The sequence below is a fragment of the Ornithodoros turicata genome, chromosome 1 (genome assembly GCF_037126465.1).
Source record: "Ornithodoros turicata isolate Travis chromosome 1, ASM3712646v1, whole genome shotgun sequence".
Taxonomy (NCBI): Eukaryota; Metazoa; Arthropoda; class Arachnida; order Ixodida; family Argasidae; genus Ornithodoros; species Ornithodoros turicata.
Genome location: NC_088201.1, coordinates 1,745,011 through 1,760,402, shown reverse-complemented (window position 1 = coordinate 1,760,402; position 15,392 = coordinate 1,745,011). Strand labels below are relative to the sequence as shown.

The following is a 15,392-nucleotide window of genomic DNA, read 5'->3' as shown; positions in this document are numbered from 1 at the left end:
ACGCGTGGAACGCTGCGTCGCCGGTGCTCGCGTGGTTCCCAGATGCCAGAATGCCTCCTCTCCTGTCTTGGTCGTCCATGGTCAAAGGTGAACCCGAGCATGCGCTCGCTGCCGGCGCGCAATACAAATAAATTGCTGGTGGAAAAATTACAGTACGCGGTATATCCGATCCGCATCCGATCCGCACACCACAGAAAGTGCGAAATTTTCATCCGAATGGGCAAGTATCTTGCGGATATCCGCTTCCATCCGCGGATGGTGCAGGGCTCTACCCGGAATCACTCGGACTGCTGTTCGGCCACGGTGTTCGGCAGAAGAGCAGAAATTTGTTGCCGATCTTAAGAACGCAATTCTTGTGCGAGTGTCCAACATACAAAACAAGACGACGTGTGAGACGTGCAACAGCTTGATAAAGATGTCAACCGGAATGCTGAGTTCCCCCGTCTAAATACACGGAGCGGGTACCTGAATAGCGGGACCGGGATTCACAGCAAATAGGACTTTGTGAGCGTGCATTGCTGCAGTATCTTGTTCGTTACAGCGTTTGTTACCCAGTGGGTTCACTCGAGGGGTGCGGTCCGCGCCGGGTGGAGCGACGAAAAGGGTGACGCGCCGCACCAATAATACTGACGCTTCCTCCCATTCTCTGCGGCACGATGACGCCAAAAACAAGATGAGGAGCCTTCTACGAGGCACATTATTATTATTATTTATTTTTTCTGAGTGTGGTGTAATTGTTTATTTATCGTGAATCGCCTGGCACGGAAAGGGGGTGGAGGGGTGACGCAAAGAGCCCCCGCACCGGGTGACACGTACCCTAGCGACGCCACTGGCGTTAGCACTGAAAAGTACCCGTGTTTGAGATTCTTCACTCGTATAACAAAGTGTTTATCAAGTTACGTAGAGTTGCTTTCCCCGAGAGATTACGGAAACGTTTGCATGAGACGCCGTCCATCCGCCGTTGTAGAAACGCTGCATGCGGTGAGCTCCGAGCGTTTTTTGCCAGCGTCGTTTGGAAATGGTTTTACAATCCCTTTAACTGGCAAAAACAGTTTTATTAGTAGTGCTATCAGCGAAGCCCTTCCGACATACTAGCCAGAGTGTTGACGCCGTTAGTTTGCCAGACCTCCGTCGAGAAAGCACTTCGTGTAATCTCGGTAACCTCCTCGTGAGCTCCCACAAGCTGCAACTCAATCTTTTTGTCATCTGGTGTGGCTTGCAGTTCCTGAAACAAAAGTGCACAGAAGCAATGCTTTGTGAATCCTGTTTGCACTTTGCGTTAGGGCCCTAGATTCTCGTCAAAGCCTTTGTGTCTCGCCTGTCATTGGTCATTACGTGAAGGAAACCGTTGATAATGTGGCTCGCATCGAATCGTATCAACCGGAACCAATCAGTGGATAAGAATTCATGGTGCGTAGACAGCAAAAAGACGCGGACAAAAGAACGACTGCCACTGTTGACTGCGGAAACAAAATCCCGCACGTAGAATTGGAATCACTGCGTTGCGGAGACAAACCGGCACACGTGTTAGTGCTAAGCGTGGTTCACACTAGTGCGTTCTGTTGCGTGCGTTGTAAGCAATCCGTTCCGCTGTTCACATACCTGCGTCCGAATACGTGACGCGCAAACCGGGTGTCAGGTTACAGCGCGTCCGCATGCCAGGCGATCCCCGCGAGTTCCAAGAAATTTACAGCGCCCAAGCAGCACAATGTACTGAAAGTCGAGTGCAATAGGGGTGGACGGGTAGGTGGAAGGCCTTGAACAGACTCGTGAAGCTAAAGAGCACTGATAAGACATATACCGACCACCCCTATTGCACTCGACTTTCAGTGCATTGTGCTGCTTGGGCGTTCACGTGATCGGTCTGGCACGGCGTGTGTCCGCGAAGGAAGTCGGTTTTCGAGAAATACAAGGCTGACACACCTTACGTGTAGATCTGAATGAAACAGCTTGTGTTGTACATGAGAGCGCAAAATGAACTGACTTGTCGCATGTCGGTGACTACTTTCTCAAACTCCAGGATCCAGTCTTGAAGCACTGACTGAAAGAGCACGGGAAAGCCATCCGGAATGCGTCGATCCTTGCGTCTGCCCCTGAGCCGAACCAGGAGATCCACCTGTCGAACTGTGAGGTCACCGCGGACATTATTCACCTTGCAAGCCAACCTGGAACTCAGACCCGAAGCCAACTTTTCGCATGCATCGGCCAGCTGGCTACAGTAGCTTGCGGTATTGGTCTCGTAGAGTGCAAAGTGGCGCAGAAGACGTGCCACTTGCTCGTAACGCTCCAGACAAGACGAGGCTTCCACGTAGCCTCTGCTAAGCACCAACTGGTCCACCGGACCGGCTTCGTATGCATTGCCAAGTGACGCAACTGCTTGCTCTATTGCCTGGGAGAGTACTTGCCAGCTCTGTTCCGCCTCTGGCCCAAGATGGCTTTCTGAGCGCAGGTCTTGTATCTGGTTCGTTTCATGCCGGAGGTCATTGAGGAGGCTGCTCTGAACCGACTTCACTGTGCTTGACTGGACTTTATTCCGGACGTATTCGCTTTCAATTATGTCTGTACCCACCTGCGAGGATAATTTCATCGATTGGGCACAAGCGGGGGCATAAACGACCACTCACCATAGCACTGGCCAAAATCCTTGCCAAACCATGGACTGACCCCAATGCAGCAACGTAGCCTTTGGTGCATGTTACCAAAGTATCTTGCAACCAGTTACGCACGATGCTGGCGAGTAAGTTGGACACCGCCTTGTTCCATGCCTTGAGGACGGCAACCTTGGCTTCGTAAACGGCATTGCTCGCAATCAGCCGTTCGCCCATGAGCAGTTTGTTTTGCATGTGTGACGCAATTTCTGACTGAAGGCGCGTGTCTGTGCACATTCTGTACAAGTTGTGCATGAGAGCGGCTTCTGAGGGCACCTCCTTGTCAGACACACAGCTGAGCACTTTGAATGTCTTCTGGTACTCGTTGCATGCTGCTGAAATGTTGCCTTGAGATTCCATGGCTTGTCTGATCCAGGCCTCCACTTGAGTTGTGTCTTCCTCGTGTTCCTGCGAGAGAATAGACCTCTACCTGTTTGGAAACAAATGACGTCATAGTGTTCTACAGCACCACGAATTTGGTAGAGTGGAACTACGTTCAAAGCTAGTGGCGAACAAGGTCGCGCCCGAAAGCCACGGTCTTGAGGGGATTACGATGGTCTCTGAAAGGGACGCGACCTTCGGTCCTGCTTTTCTTTCAATAGGAGGCAGCGAACTAGTGCCCATTCGTAGAACCTAGAGTCACTAAATAGGGGTACAGAAAAGGCAGGGTATTCCTTTTCCACGCCGGAGCCGCCGATCGTGTCACGTGGTTTCTCCTTCCAAGAACGCCTCGACTGATCGCTGTTCTCTGGCGGAGATTGGCGTTCCATTGCTAGGCGACGCAGCCGCGCTGGACCGGCATTGGCTCAGTGTCGCTACTCTGCTCCCTATTTAGTGACTCTAGCGGAACTCAGCTCTCCCCTTCCGATCTGTCTACCAACGTCATGATGACGATCTAAACGCCATGAAAATAAGGGGAGGCCCTAATTCTGGGTTTGCCCAGGGACCCTTGATGAGATTTTGCCCGGGATTTAGCCACACCACCGTAGGATTTCCAGATCCCAAAACTCTGCACAAGTCCCTGTACAAAGCTCCTCAGGTGGAACGACGCCAGACTAAATCACTTGGGCAGAAATTCGTTGTAATTTATGGAGGAATGAAAGAAAAGTAACAGGACTCGATCCTGGACCTGGAGTGCACAAGACTGGACCGGTTCAGTGTTTTTGCCGGCACACAATTACTTTTTCGTGAAATGCCACAATTTCACAGAAACTCATCACAAAGAGTCCTCTCTCAAAGGGGTAGAGTTAATATTAAAGAGAATGTGAAAAATTTTGCCGAAAATGGTTCTTCCTGTAGAGCAACTCGTACGTAGGAACTCTTACGAGATACTCCTCTCGACTACTGCACGCTCGGACAGAGTTTTCATTCGGGACTAAGCGCCGGGTTAGGGGACTAAAATGGGGAGTAATTGCAGACTAGGGGTGTAGAAGCTGCAATTACTCCCCGTTTTACTCCTTTTTTTTCTTAGAGTGCATGGGACTGAAAAATTTCGCAAAAGAAGAACCTGTAGGATGACGAGGATCGTCCGCAGGAGCGCCACGATATCGTTGACCCCCGTGGTCCACGCGTGGCCAACTTGACTGCAGAAGTGAGAGAAGCACGCGATGCTGTCGTTCACCACTACCTTCTTGTTGGCTCCCGACTTCTGGAAGCTCTGGCCTAAGAGGTTGGGCGCGGATCGCACGTGTCCTACGATAGCGTACAGGATCTCGTTCCAATACGTTGTCAGCCGTAGGTGCATCGCCCTGCTCTCAATGGGCCATTTGTCTTCTTGACGGGTAAGGAGCTCGCCTATGGACTGGACGGCATGCAACCATGTCTGGACCACTTCCAGGTTGAGCGAGTGGACGGTGGAACAGTAGATCTCGCGAACGAGTTTCCGTAAGTCGTCCACGCTGTCAGAGGTTGCCTTGTAGCCAGGCCTGCGAGATTGAAACTTCTCAAAGACCATTGGACCCTTTGGCCTTTCCAGCAAACGTGGAAGAATGCCTCGCAGCTTGGGAGACACGTATACCGAGACTTGCCATTTACAACACACAGAGAAAAACGCTGTACTCACTATTCCAGTGGTCCTCAACCTTTCTTTGCTCGTCCATGCACGCCTAGCTTTTGCAGTTCCAATCAAAGCGTTATCCACCCCCCACATTAACTCAAAAGCAATATACACGCGCAAACGTCGCAGGTATTTTATCATTTCTTCCCAGTTCCTTTTTTCTAGTTCCTAGTATTGCTTGTGGAACGAGTGAGATATATAGGGTGTAGATTTATTATCCTTTACATACATATTTACAAGTTGCGCCCGTGCACTCCCAGCCGAGGACGGCAGTTTCTTCCTACTTTGGACCGGCGCAGGAAAGTGACGTTTCAAAATTCTAAATTTTGTTCCTAGACCTCTCCCCGTTTGTAAACAAATGACGTCATAGTGTTTGACAGCGCCACCAATTTGGGACACTTGAACTACGCTCGCAACTAGGGGCGAACAAGATCGCGCCCGAAAGCCACGGTTCTGAGGAGATTACGCTCTTCGGTGCTGCTTTTCTTTTAATAGACCTCTACCTGTTTACAAACAAACAAATGACGTCAGATGGCACAACAGCGCCGCCAACTTGGTAGACTGGAAGTCTCAAGAAGGCACGTTTAAATGTGGCTTCTCATGTTGGAAGCTTTTCTCTCTCTCTCTCTTTACATATTATTAGTTGTATGACCTTGTTCTGCTCCATTCTACCGGTAGCCCTATCTTTCCAGTAGCCCCTTCTAAAATGGCTACCGGGCTGTTCCATCTTCTGGAGCCTGAAGGACACGAGTTTCTCTCGGAGTGCACGTGGTGTCTCTATGCAAAACAAGGGGAAACTAATAAACCTCTACCCGACAAACGTCATCATTACGTTGGTAGACAGACCGAAACCGAAAGGGGAGGGCTGGGTTCCACGAATGGGCAATGGACCATTTCCGACAACGCGTATGCGCATGCCCAGCCCTTGAGTCCGCCATCTTTGAGCGGAAAACATCGCCATGGACCCACCTGCGGGCGACTGTCATGTTCATTGTGGGGAGGTAATCGGTTTCAAGGTTACGCGGACGTTTGAGGTCTGGTAATGAGTACAATGCGCTTTCACTCTTTCCGCATTCTTCTTCCAATCTTCTCTTGCTACTTTCCCACACAACGTACGTGCCAGTGCGTAAAGCGTCACCATTATTGGGGGGAAAGACACGACGTTCGACATTCCGCCGCCAGGGGCGACGCGAACATGGAAAAGGTCCATTGTTCGCTGCCTCCTATTGAAAGAAAAGTAGGACCGAAGGTCGCGTCCCTTTCATAGACCATCGTAATCCCACCAAGACCGTGGCTTTCGGGCGCGACCTTGTTCGCCACTAGCTTTGAACGTAGTTCAACTCTACCAAACTCGTGGCGCTGTCGAACACTATGACGTCATTTGTTTATACAAACAGGGAGAGGTCTCTTAAGTCGTAATAACAAACCACATTCCGCGCAGGATTACGACATTGACTTTCAGACGATGCAACCCTTCGAATCGAAGCCATCTTTTCTTTCCGCGGTGGACTGGGAACTCGAATGAAGGGACGAAAAATGTGACCTCATTTGTGTGTACGTACCACTAATACAAAGAAGCGACTTTCGTGAAGGAATTTAGCTTTGTGAAACGGCGGTTCTCTCCGTCCGCGCGGTTTCACTCTGTCTACCAACCTCATGATTACGTCACGGCGACGCTTCTTCGGTAGAGGTCTATAGGAGGCCGCGAACAAGTGCCCATTTGTGGAACCCAGTACTCCCCTTCCGATTTGTTTCGGTTTCAGTCTGTCTACCAACCTCATGATTACGTCACGGCGACGCTTCTTCGGTAGAGGTCTATAGGAGGCCGCGAACAAGTGCCCATTTGTGGAACCCAGTACTCCCCTTCCGATTTGTTTCGGTTTCAGTCTGTCTACCAACCTCATGATTACGTCACGGCGACGCTTCTTCGGTAGAGGTCTATAGGAGGCCGCGAACAAGTGCCCATTTGTGGAACCCAGTACTCCCCTTCCGATTTGTTTCGGTTTCAGTCTGTCTACCAACCTCATGATTACGTCACGGCGACGCTTCTTCGGTAGAGGTCTATAGGAGGCCGCGAACAAGTGCCCATTTGTGGAACCCAGTACTCCCCTTCCGATTTGTTTCGGTTTCAGTCTGTCTACCAACCTCATGATTACGTCACGGCGACGCTTCTTCGGTAGAGGTCTATAGGAGGCCGCGAACAAGTGCCCATTTGTGGAACCCAGTACTCCCCTTCCGATTTGTTTCGGTTTCAGTCTGTCTACCAACCTCATGATTACGTCACGGCGACGCTTCTCCGGTAGAGGTCTATAGGAGGCCGCGAACAAGTGCCCATTTGTGGAACCCAGTACTCCCCTTCCGATTTGTTTCGGTTTCAGTCTGTCTACCAACCTCATGATTACGTCACGGCGACGCTTCTTCGGTAGAGGTCTATAGGAGGCCGCGAACAAGTGCCCATTTGTGGAACCCAGTACTCCCCTTCCGATTTGTTTCGGTTTCAGTCTGTCTACCAACCTCATGATTACGTCACGGCGACGCTTCTCCGGTAGAGGTCTATAGGAGGCCGCGAACAAGTGCCCATTTGTGGAACCCAGTACTCCCCTTCCGATTTGTTTCGGTTTCAGTCTGTCTACCAACCTCATGATTACGTCACGGCGACGCTTCTTCGGTAGAGGTCTATAGGAGGCCGCGAACAAGTGCCCATTTGTGGAACCCAGTACTCCCCTTCCGATTTGTTTCGGTTTCAGTCTGTCTACCAACCTCATGATTACGTCACGGCGACGCTTCTTCGGTAGAGGTCTATAGGAGGCCGCGAACAAGTGCCCATTTGTGGAACCCAGTACTCCCCTTCCGATTTGTTTCGGTTTCAGTCTGTCTACCAACCTCATGATTACGTCACGGCGACGCTTCTTCGGTAGAGGTCTATAGGAGGCCGCGAACAAGTGCCCATTTGTGGAACCCAGTACTCCCCTTCCGATTTGTTTCGGTTTCAGTCTGTCTACCAACCTCATGATTACGTCACGGCGACGCTTCTCCGGTAGAGGTCTATAGGAGGCCGCGAACAAGTGCCCATTTGTGGAACCCAGTACTCCCCTTCCGATTTGTTTCGGTTTCAGTCTGTCTACCAACCTCATGATTACGTCACGGCGACGCTTCTTCGGTAGAGGTCTATAGGAGGCCGCGAACAAGTGCCCATTTGTGGAACCCAGTACTCCCCTTCCGATTTGTTTCGGTTTCAGTCTGTCTACCAACGTCATGACGACCTTTCTCGGGTACAGGTCTATTCCTGTCGCGAACCTTCACGCATGGCGTTTTTTTGTGATATTTCATTCATTCTTTTTTCTGCAAGCCGCGGGATCGACACTAAAGCTTTTCCAGGTTTCGAATAAAATTTGGGATTTTCCCTTCGCTTTACCTGCCACGTGTCCATACGATGATTCGGATGTAGTTCCGTAGCCGGGTATGGCTTTTTTAAACAAACGGAAGTAGACATCAAATAACGAATGATTTTACCAGAAAGATGAGAAAATTACGGATGAAATCAAACAAAAATCGACGTCGTATAACGTACCAAACATACAAAAGTTAAATTTTATCGCTAGTTTCTTCGAAGCAATCCGCCATCTCTGCTGAGGACCTTCTGACCTAACCCGAGGCACAGTCTCGACGCCCGCACCGCCTAGTGTGTGGCTAGGGGGGCAGACCCCCCCAATCTGTAGAACCTAACTTAACCTAACCTCACTAAAGTGAGGTTAGTCCATTTCAGTGACCCTACCTTTCGCAAGATGTCAAGTGTGGAATCCGTTAGGCTTAGCACTCCCGTGTTTCTCCAGCGCTAGAAGTGCATCAGATGGGGTTGTTCAGATGCACATAAAAAAAAACTTCTAGACCACACATTCTTGTAATTCTTGTTTTTTTATATTCGCTATATAGTCTTCTCAAACTTCAGTACATTCTTTCGCTTTTGAACACTCCGGCTAATTAGAAAAAGACATATAAGCACGTCTACGGAACTACACCCGTATATTCCAGCTTGGACTATTGTCCTATATGTGTTACATGCTATAATATAATGTGATTTAATTAATGAGCTGCTTAACCGAAAAGGACTTACTTTTTAAGGGCACCAATCATCTCGTCCGTTGTATTGGACGAGCTACTCGACATCCTGGACGGCGTTCTTCTTCTTCTTCTTCTGCCTCTTTCTTCTAACGTCACGTTCATGTGGAAATGGTGTTGTCCCCGTGTTTGGAATTTTTCCTGGACATTAGATGAGCTTGAACAGTGTTCAAAATTGGGCTCTTTGGTTCTGCATACAAATCGCTAAAATCCCCCGTGCATGGCAACACGACACAGCACTGAACTGACAAACGAGAATTTAGCCGGCTACAAACAGACTAGGGTTGACACCAATTCCGTCAGCAAATACCGGGGGGGGGGGGGGGGGGTATTGTCGCCAACTCACAAAATATTGAAAGGATTTTTCTCTATGGACAGTAGGTACAAGAGAGAACTGATGTTCTGAGGCTGGAACAATATAGAAAGGACAAACACATACAAAGCCTCAAATTGCTTAAGAAATGAACGATGAAAGATTGAAGTCCTACAGCTGGCTAACCTTTTCAGTGACTTTCATCTTTCATCGACAGTAGGTACCCCATTTGAAAGCGTTGATAAGGCAATCATTTTTTATTTAAAGAGGAAGCTGGAATACACTAGATGAAAAGTCCGATATGGGCACGAAATGATATAAATGCAAAATAAATGAGACGTGGACGACAGAAGTAGCAGAAGTAAGTATTGTGAATTAAACTAGTTAATCAAAAAGTGCTAAGGGAAACTTCCATTCAGTCTACGTTGCGCCGGAGACTCCGCCTTCGTCAGCACAAAAGTATTGAGGGATACTTTTGTATCACTTAATACTTGTCACCTTCACCCGGACAGCGAACTACACTGGTGAAATCCGGACGGGTGGCAACCCTATCAGGATGACGACAACGAGTTCAGGGGCGCTGGAAGTCCCTCACGGCAACGGGGGAGGCACCCCAGAGGAGACATTGACTCGTCCATGCAATCCGAGGACTGTGTTGGTCGTAACGCATTTGGGAAGGCCACCTCGCGTTCTCGATTACCTGGGGGCCAAAAAGAAATGAGCAGCACATACTAAAACGTCGGTTGATCCTTTCAATTAGTGCGATACGACAAGAAGTACACGATCGGTAGCGTAGGTAAGCATGCGCTATACTTGCAGCCCGGACCTCGGCGAAAATGGGGCCCAAAATGCAAGCTTAAAGGAGTATTGTACTGCACGCAGGTGCAGTTTTCACTATACAAGGTGTTTCACGAAAATCCCCCGGCAGAATAATTCGTGAACAGGTGGAGCTATCGAAGAAATTTCTTTTTGCTAGGAAATCCTTGGGACATATGCCATGAACTGAGTAGTGAGCGGCTCATTTGCATACGCTCACTAATTATCTTAACTTTTAATTCGCACGCTTACGGAACCTCTGTTTTACACATCGGGGCCTTCAGTGAAAGATATTTCGAGAAAAAAAACCCGCATCGACACTTGGGTGATTTTTTCGAGTAATTAATTGGTTTCTGTTTACATATTTCTTGCGCGGAGCAGCGCACCAAAGCGCTTGGATCAGCTATAAGGATGTCAATTTCGTGTTCATCTGCCTGGTTGACACACGGGGTTGACAGAAGATAAGGAATGCTTGTATCACGCTTTGCTCTGCGCACAGCAGCATCGAGGTCTTGGAGGTGAATGAAGTCTTCAAATGGTACTGCTCTCAGCCTGCTTCCGAGAGAAATATCGGCAGTCGATGCAGGGTTTGAGTGCAGTCCATGGAAGAACCCATCGAACCCCGTTGCTACATCGGAAGGATCTGCCGTCATGCTGCCCATCCTGTCGCTGGAAACTGTCAACAGTTGCCTGAGCTTTGCCTGATGCCGACGTGTCATGGATGTAACGTAGGACTTGAGGGCCGGCCATCGATCTGGCAGCGTTCTCGGCGGGCTGTAGCGGGTGAACACCGCAAAAGAGTGCGGTGAATGAGTGATTCAAGGTACTCTGTCATCAATGACGTCATTGGGTGGCGCCTGCGCACGAAGCGTACCTTCGCAGAAAGGGAGTTCAATTCGCGTGTACGGTCTCTTGCACGACGCTTGCCGCAGGCCTGCAGGACACCTCTCATTATTAGTATATTATTAGTTGTCGTATTGCCAACTGTAGGATGGGACAAGCAAAAACTTGCCCACATCGTATTTAGTTTGTTCATCATTATTAGTTCTTTATTCATTAGTACATATATGTATTGGCATCGGAGCGGAAGACCAGCTCCCTCTAACGTTTCACACGGACTAAACTAAGGCTACGTAGATGTCAACACTAGAGCAATATGATCTCTAGATTAATATGTGTGCTGGACGTCACCATGCAACGAACGAAGACTCGCGAAAAGTTGCGAACGTGACAACGGCACACTCCTTGGCCACCAAAAAGTGAAGCACATACGTACCTCTATCATCCTCAAAGGGGACCGAAGATGTCTGCCATCGTGTTGCAAAGTGCACAGCTCTCTCTCGACGAAGAGCGCGACGAACCCCTGCTCGAACAAGATTTAGCACTTAATTCTGCTACACTACGGATGCGGCCAGCCTGTTCTGCAGTGCAGCGAGAAATCCACACCTGATAGTTAATCTCACTGCCAGAAGCAGGAACTGTTTTCTATCGCGATGCTGGACGGGAGGCTGAAAGAACGTTTGAATGACAGCCCACCGAATGCGTGACACTCCGAACAGGACTTGCACTTTGTGCCCCAGCGTATTGGGCACAAGGCACTGATGAAACGCGTCTTCTGCAGTTTTGTGACAAGCACAGAATGGACAGAAAGGAGTGGCGAGTCCGTACCGAGCCAGTCGGTCCCGAAGCGGTGAAACGCCGTGTGCCAAGCGCCATTGCAGGCTAGCCCGACGTGCGTCCAACCAGCCCGCGGTGAGAAGACGCCGAGCAACCTGCCGGGGCACACCAAGGTCCACAGCCGCCGGAGGCATGGGATGCAGCTCCAAGAGGGATTTGTACAGATTTGCTTCACAGTCCACGTAGAAATGCGTTCACCGGGGTATAGGGCTCACGCACGCTCCGCATGGAGGAGACATACTCCCTCGGGTGGGGTGCGACAAACTCAGATTGAGGCCTACTCAGCGAAAAAGCTGAAAAAAACCTGACATCAGGACCCAAGAGGAACTGTAACAGATCATGGGCAGGGTGGCACGGCTCCATGAGCGCACCAAGGGCAATACTACTTGGTCTTCATATGTGGAACGCATAGGCCACCTAACTCCCGCCGCAGGCACATGCGGGCACGTGACACCCATTCCACGCTGCCACCCCAGATGAAACGCTGTGCGAGTAGCAGCCACCAAGATCTGATGAGGGGAATAGTGACACTGCCATGGTACCAGTACTTACTGAAGAACCATGAGGTGGCAAGAAGGGCTCCACCAAACCTCTGAGATCAGCGAGAACAGGGACACTGCGCTGGTGCACCCTCAACCACAAGGACTGCGACAGTCCGCAACTATTAAAGTTATATCAGACTACTATGCGAGCATCGTCTTTAACAGGAATGCCAAAGGGCACGACGGCGTAGCATTAAGGAAGAGCAAAACACTCTTCGCCCGATTAATGCGCGCATTTGATACGTTGCCATAGGCATCTAGAACACCTAAGACAGCGGCAACAGAAGCTTCATCTCGAAGTATTAGAGACAGGTCATCCGCGTACGCAAAAAGCGGAAGAGCTGTAGAGCCAGGTAGCTTGAGCATACGAGACTCCAAAAGTGGACTAAAGACCATGGCGTAGAGAGAAGGTGGCAAAGGACAACCCTGCCGCACACCGGACTTTATCGGAAAACGGTCAGACAGAACCCCATTTAGCCCAATTGTAGCTGAAAGCTCCGGCGTACAGAGTTCTAATCCAGTCAATAACCGTAACAGGGAAACCCAAAGCGTGCAGGACCTGGTACATGTACCCGTGGTGCACCCTGTCGAAAGCCTTCTCTTGGTCAAAAGAGGCAAAACCTGCGGGTTGGATGCGACTATGAGCCCAATAAAGGACATCACGCAACGCAGAAGCATGGAGCTGCAGGGACCGTCCGGGGACAGCGCAGGCCTGCAAAGGAGGAATAACAAGGCCCAAAACGGGAGAAATTCGCTGCAATAGCACGTTAGAAATAATCTTATAGTCAGTATTCAATAGAGACACGGGCCTATAAGCGTTCCGATCGTGCCTACGAGACTCTTCTTTGCAGAGCAAGATAATAACGCTGTCGCGCATGGAAGGACACAAGAGGCCGCCTGCCAAGCAGCTATTGAAAAGGATAGTCAAAGGACGGGACAAAGTCGACCAGAAGCATTTATAGAATTCAGCAGGAAGTCCATCAGAGACGGGAGTCTTCCCAGTGTGCAGGGCCTTGACTGCAGACGAGTATTCAGGTCGCGTAAAAGGGTCGGCACTGAGAGCAAAGTGCTTTGCACAAGGCAAGAAAGAGCGGGCCTCCCCAGTAGGCAGGGTCGCCGCGTCATATACCCTGTATTCACACGAGCGACATCCTCACGGAATACTCTAGTGGAAGAAAAAGCGAAAACACTGCTCACACAGCCGAAGTCCCGTCCCGTGTTATGTTGAACATTCACACGGTGCGGCATATCGGGAGTCCAGGCGTACAGCGCCTTTAGCAGACGACACTTAGCAGACGATACCGTCAGCATGTTTTCCTGTCGTCTGCTACGGAATATGTTGTGGCTGTGTTGCAGGATATTCCCCACGGTTATAGTAGTGCAAGTGAAGACACGACGTTGAGCGCTCGCGCTCACGTGACAGCAGAAAGCTATGACGCTTTTCGCATCTTCCGCTTCTGGGGAAATGTCGCGCTCGTGTGAATACACGGATAGGGTCGCAAAATGTTCTCAAGAGAGCGACCTAATACATTCTGTGTATATTGGCATCGAGGCGGAAGACCAGTAACAATCCTAATTGCGATCCCAATGAAGGCTTCTGAGGGATGTTTTGCATTGGCAGTTCCGTGGGGCTGCCTGCACTAGTTGATCCTACTCTTCGTTTTTAGCGCGAGAGCAGTACTATTTTTGAAATGTGATGTGGGCAAGCTTCCGCTTGGGCCATCCAATAGATCTTTAGAAAAAATCTTCCCGGAAACAACACCGCAAGCGATGTTGCCCCGACGACCGTTTTACGGGCCGCGCATTCCAAGACACGGCCCACCCGGGGGCGGACCGCGTTATCAAGGGGCCCTTATTCCAATAGAGAGTGTATTGGCATCAAATGGAAGGCCGGCCTTATTCCAATAGAACAGTTCGATATTTTTACCCAGTGATTGCAGACGACACCGCCCATCCATGGGCGCTGAACTCCATTGAGGACTGGACGGACGAAAATGCTGGTGTGTTTGCCGGAGCCATATTTGTGCCAGACGGGGCCGCCAGTCATTTCAAGAACCGGTATCAGCGGTATGAGTTCCAGAAAAGATCGCACGTGACGGAATGGATATTTTCCGCCACGGGTCACGGCAAGAGCTCGGCTGATGGGATTGGTGGATTGATAAAGCACATGGATTCCCTGCACAACTTACGGGCCCAGGCACCATCACTTATAAGTTCTGCTGCAGCGACGGTAGCCATCTCAAGACAAAAAATCGAGAGAATTACGCTTTTGTTATTAGAAGCAAGTTCCCTGGAAACATTCCCGGCCTCAAAGAAGGAAGACTGGAAGGAAGACTGGAAGGCAGTGCGAGTTGCCGTCGGAATCTAGTATTGCCACATGTGGACGAAAAAAGTGGATGGCCGTCACTGTCCAGATGTCCAGAGTTTCCGAGGAACATCCAGAGTAGCTTCTGAAAAGGAATATCGTATGAACGCAACAGGAAAATATTGTATGCAAATAAACCAGTTCTTGACGACTAGGTGCCTAAAAAGGTGCATGGTTCTCTTTTATTGCGCGCGATTATTACATGTTGGTTGTGCAGCCAAACAGCTCCGGCACAGGATTGCAGGCAGGAATCACGTGACCTTCTGACGCCATCCGTTCAAACGTTGCCTGCCTGGGTACTGCTGACGATGCCCTATCAGGGAGTTCCGCAGTCCCTTCAGTGCCGACGAATCACTGCGGGCTGGCTAGATGCCCGCCGCACCAGTCTTCAGCGGAAGCTAGCAGACGACGATTACGCCGTTGTCATATTTCCCGTTCTGCGGGATGTGTGAAACGGCTGAGCACTGTTTCCGGCGTTATCACGTCCTTCATTTGCTATGACGCAGATTAACTCAAGTATTTGAGCTCTCCACTGTCTCCTGTCCTGGGCCACCGTGCGATTCCTAGAACCGTTGTCTTTCAAATTTGGCTCCATCGTTGCTGGCTGGCTTTCGGTGGCCATTTGTGTGTTGCGGGAATCTCGATAACCAAGGATCAACTAACGCGCAAGTACGAGGTTTGTGTTTATTCCCCCTACTTTTCCAGGTTGGTAGACAGTTCTAATGGCCAAAGCGCCTACAGCTGCTACACGGAGAAAAGTGACAATTATTATCCCAACTGCTTTCTTTGCAAAACTCATTCACGCTCAATGTGGCGAATGAGGCTCACTTCTGGCTTCTACACATACTGTCGCTGA

At 50.0% G+C, this 15,392-nt stretch overlaps 2 protein-coding genes across 2 annotated transcripts in view; one reads left to right on the top strand and one right to left on the bottom strand.

The window, feature by feature from the left end:
* Positions 1-831: 831 nt before the first annotated feature.
* LOC135377281 (uncharacterized) lies at positions 832-8,919 on the bottom strand. The gene is made up of 6 exons (XM_064609599.1): positions 8,819-8,919; positions 4,156-4,573; positions 2,625-3,056; positions 1,985-2,569; positions 1,093-1,225; positions 832-1,039 (listed from the first exon to the last, which is right to left on the bottom strand). Exons 1-6 carry the CDS (start codon positions 8,869-8,871, stop codon positions 924-926), a joined length of 1,737 nt encoding a protein of 578 aa, XP_064465669.1. The 5' UTR covers positions 8,872-8,919; the 3' UTR covers positions 832-923.
* A 6,156-nt stretch (positions 8,920-15,075) lies between these two features.
* Positions 15,076-15,392, top strand: part of LOC135377278 (receptor expression-enhancing protein 2-like) — a 31,383-nt gene continuing 31,066 nt past the window's right edge. The window contains exon 1 of the mRNA XM_064609598.1: positions 15,076-15,212. The gene's annotated coding sequence lies outside the window, so the exon portion shown is untranslated. The remainder of the gene's footprint in view (positions 15,213-15,392) is intronic.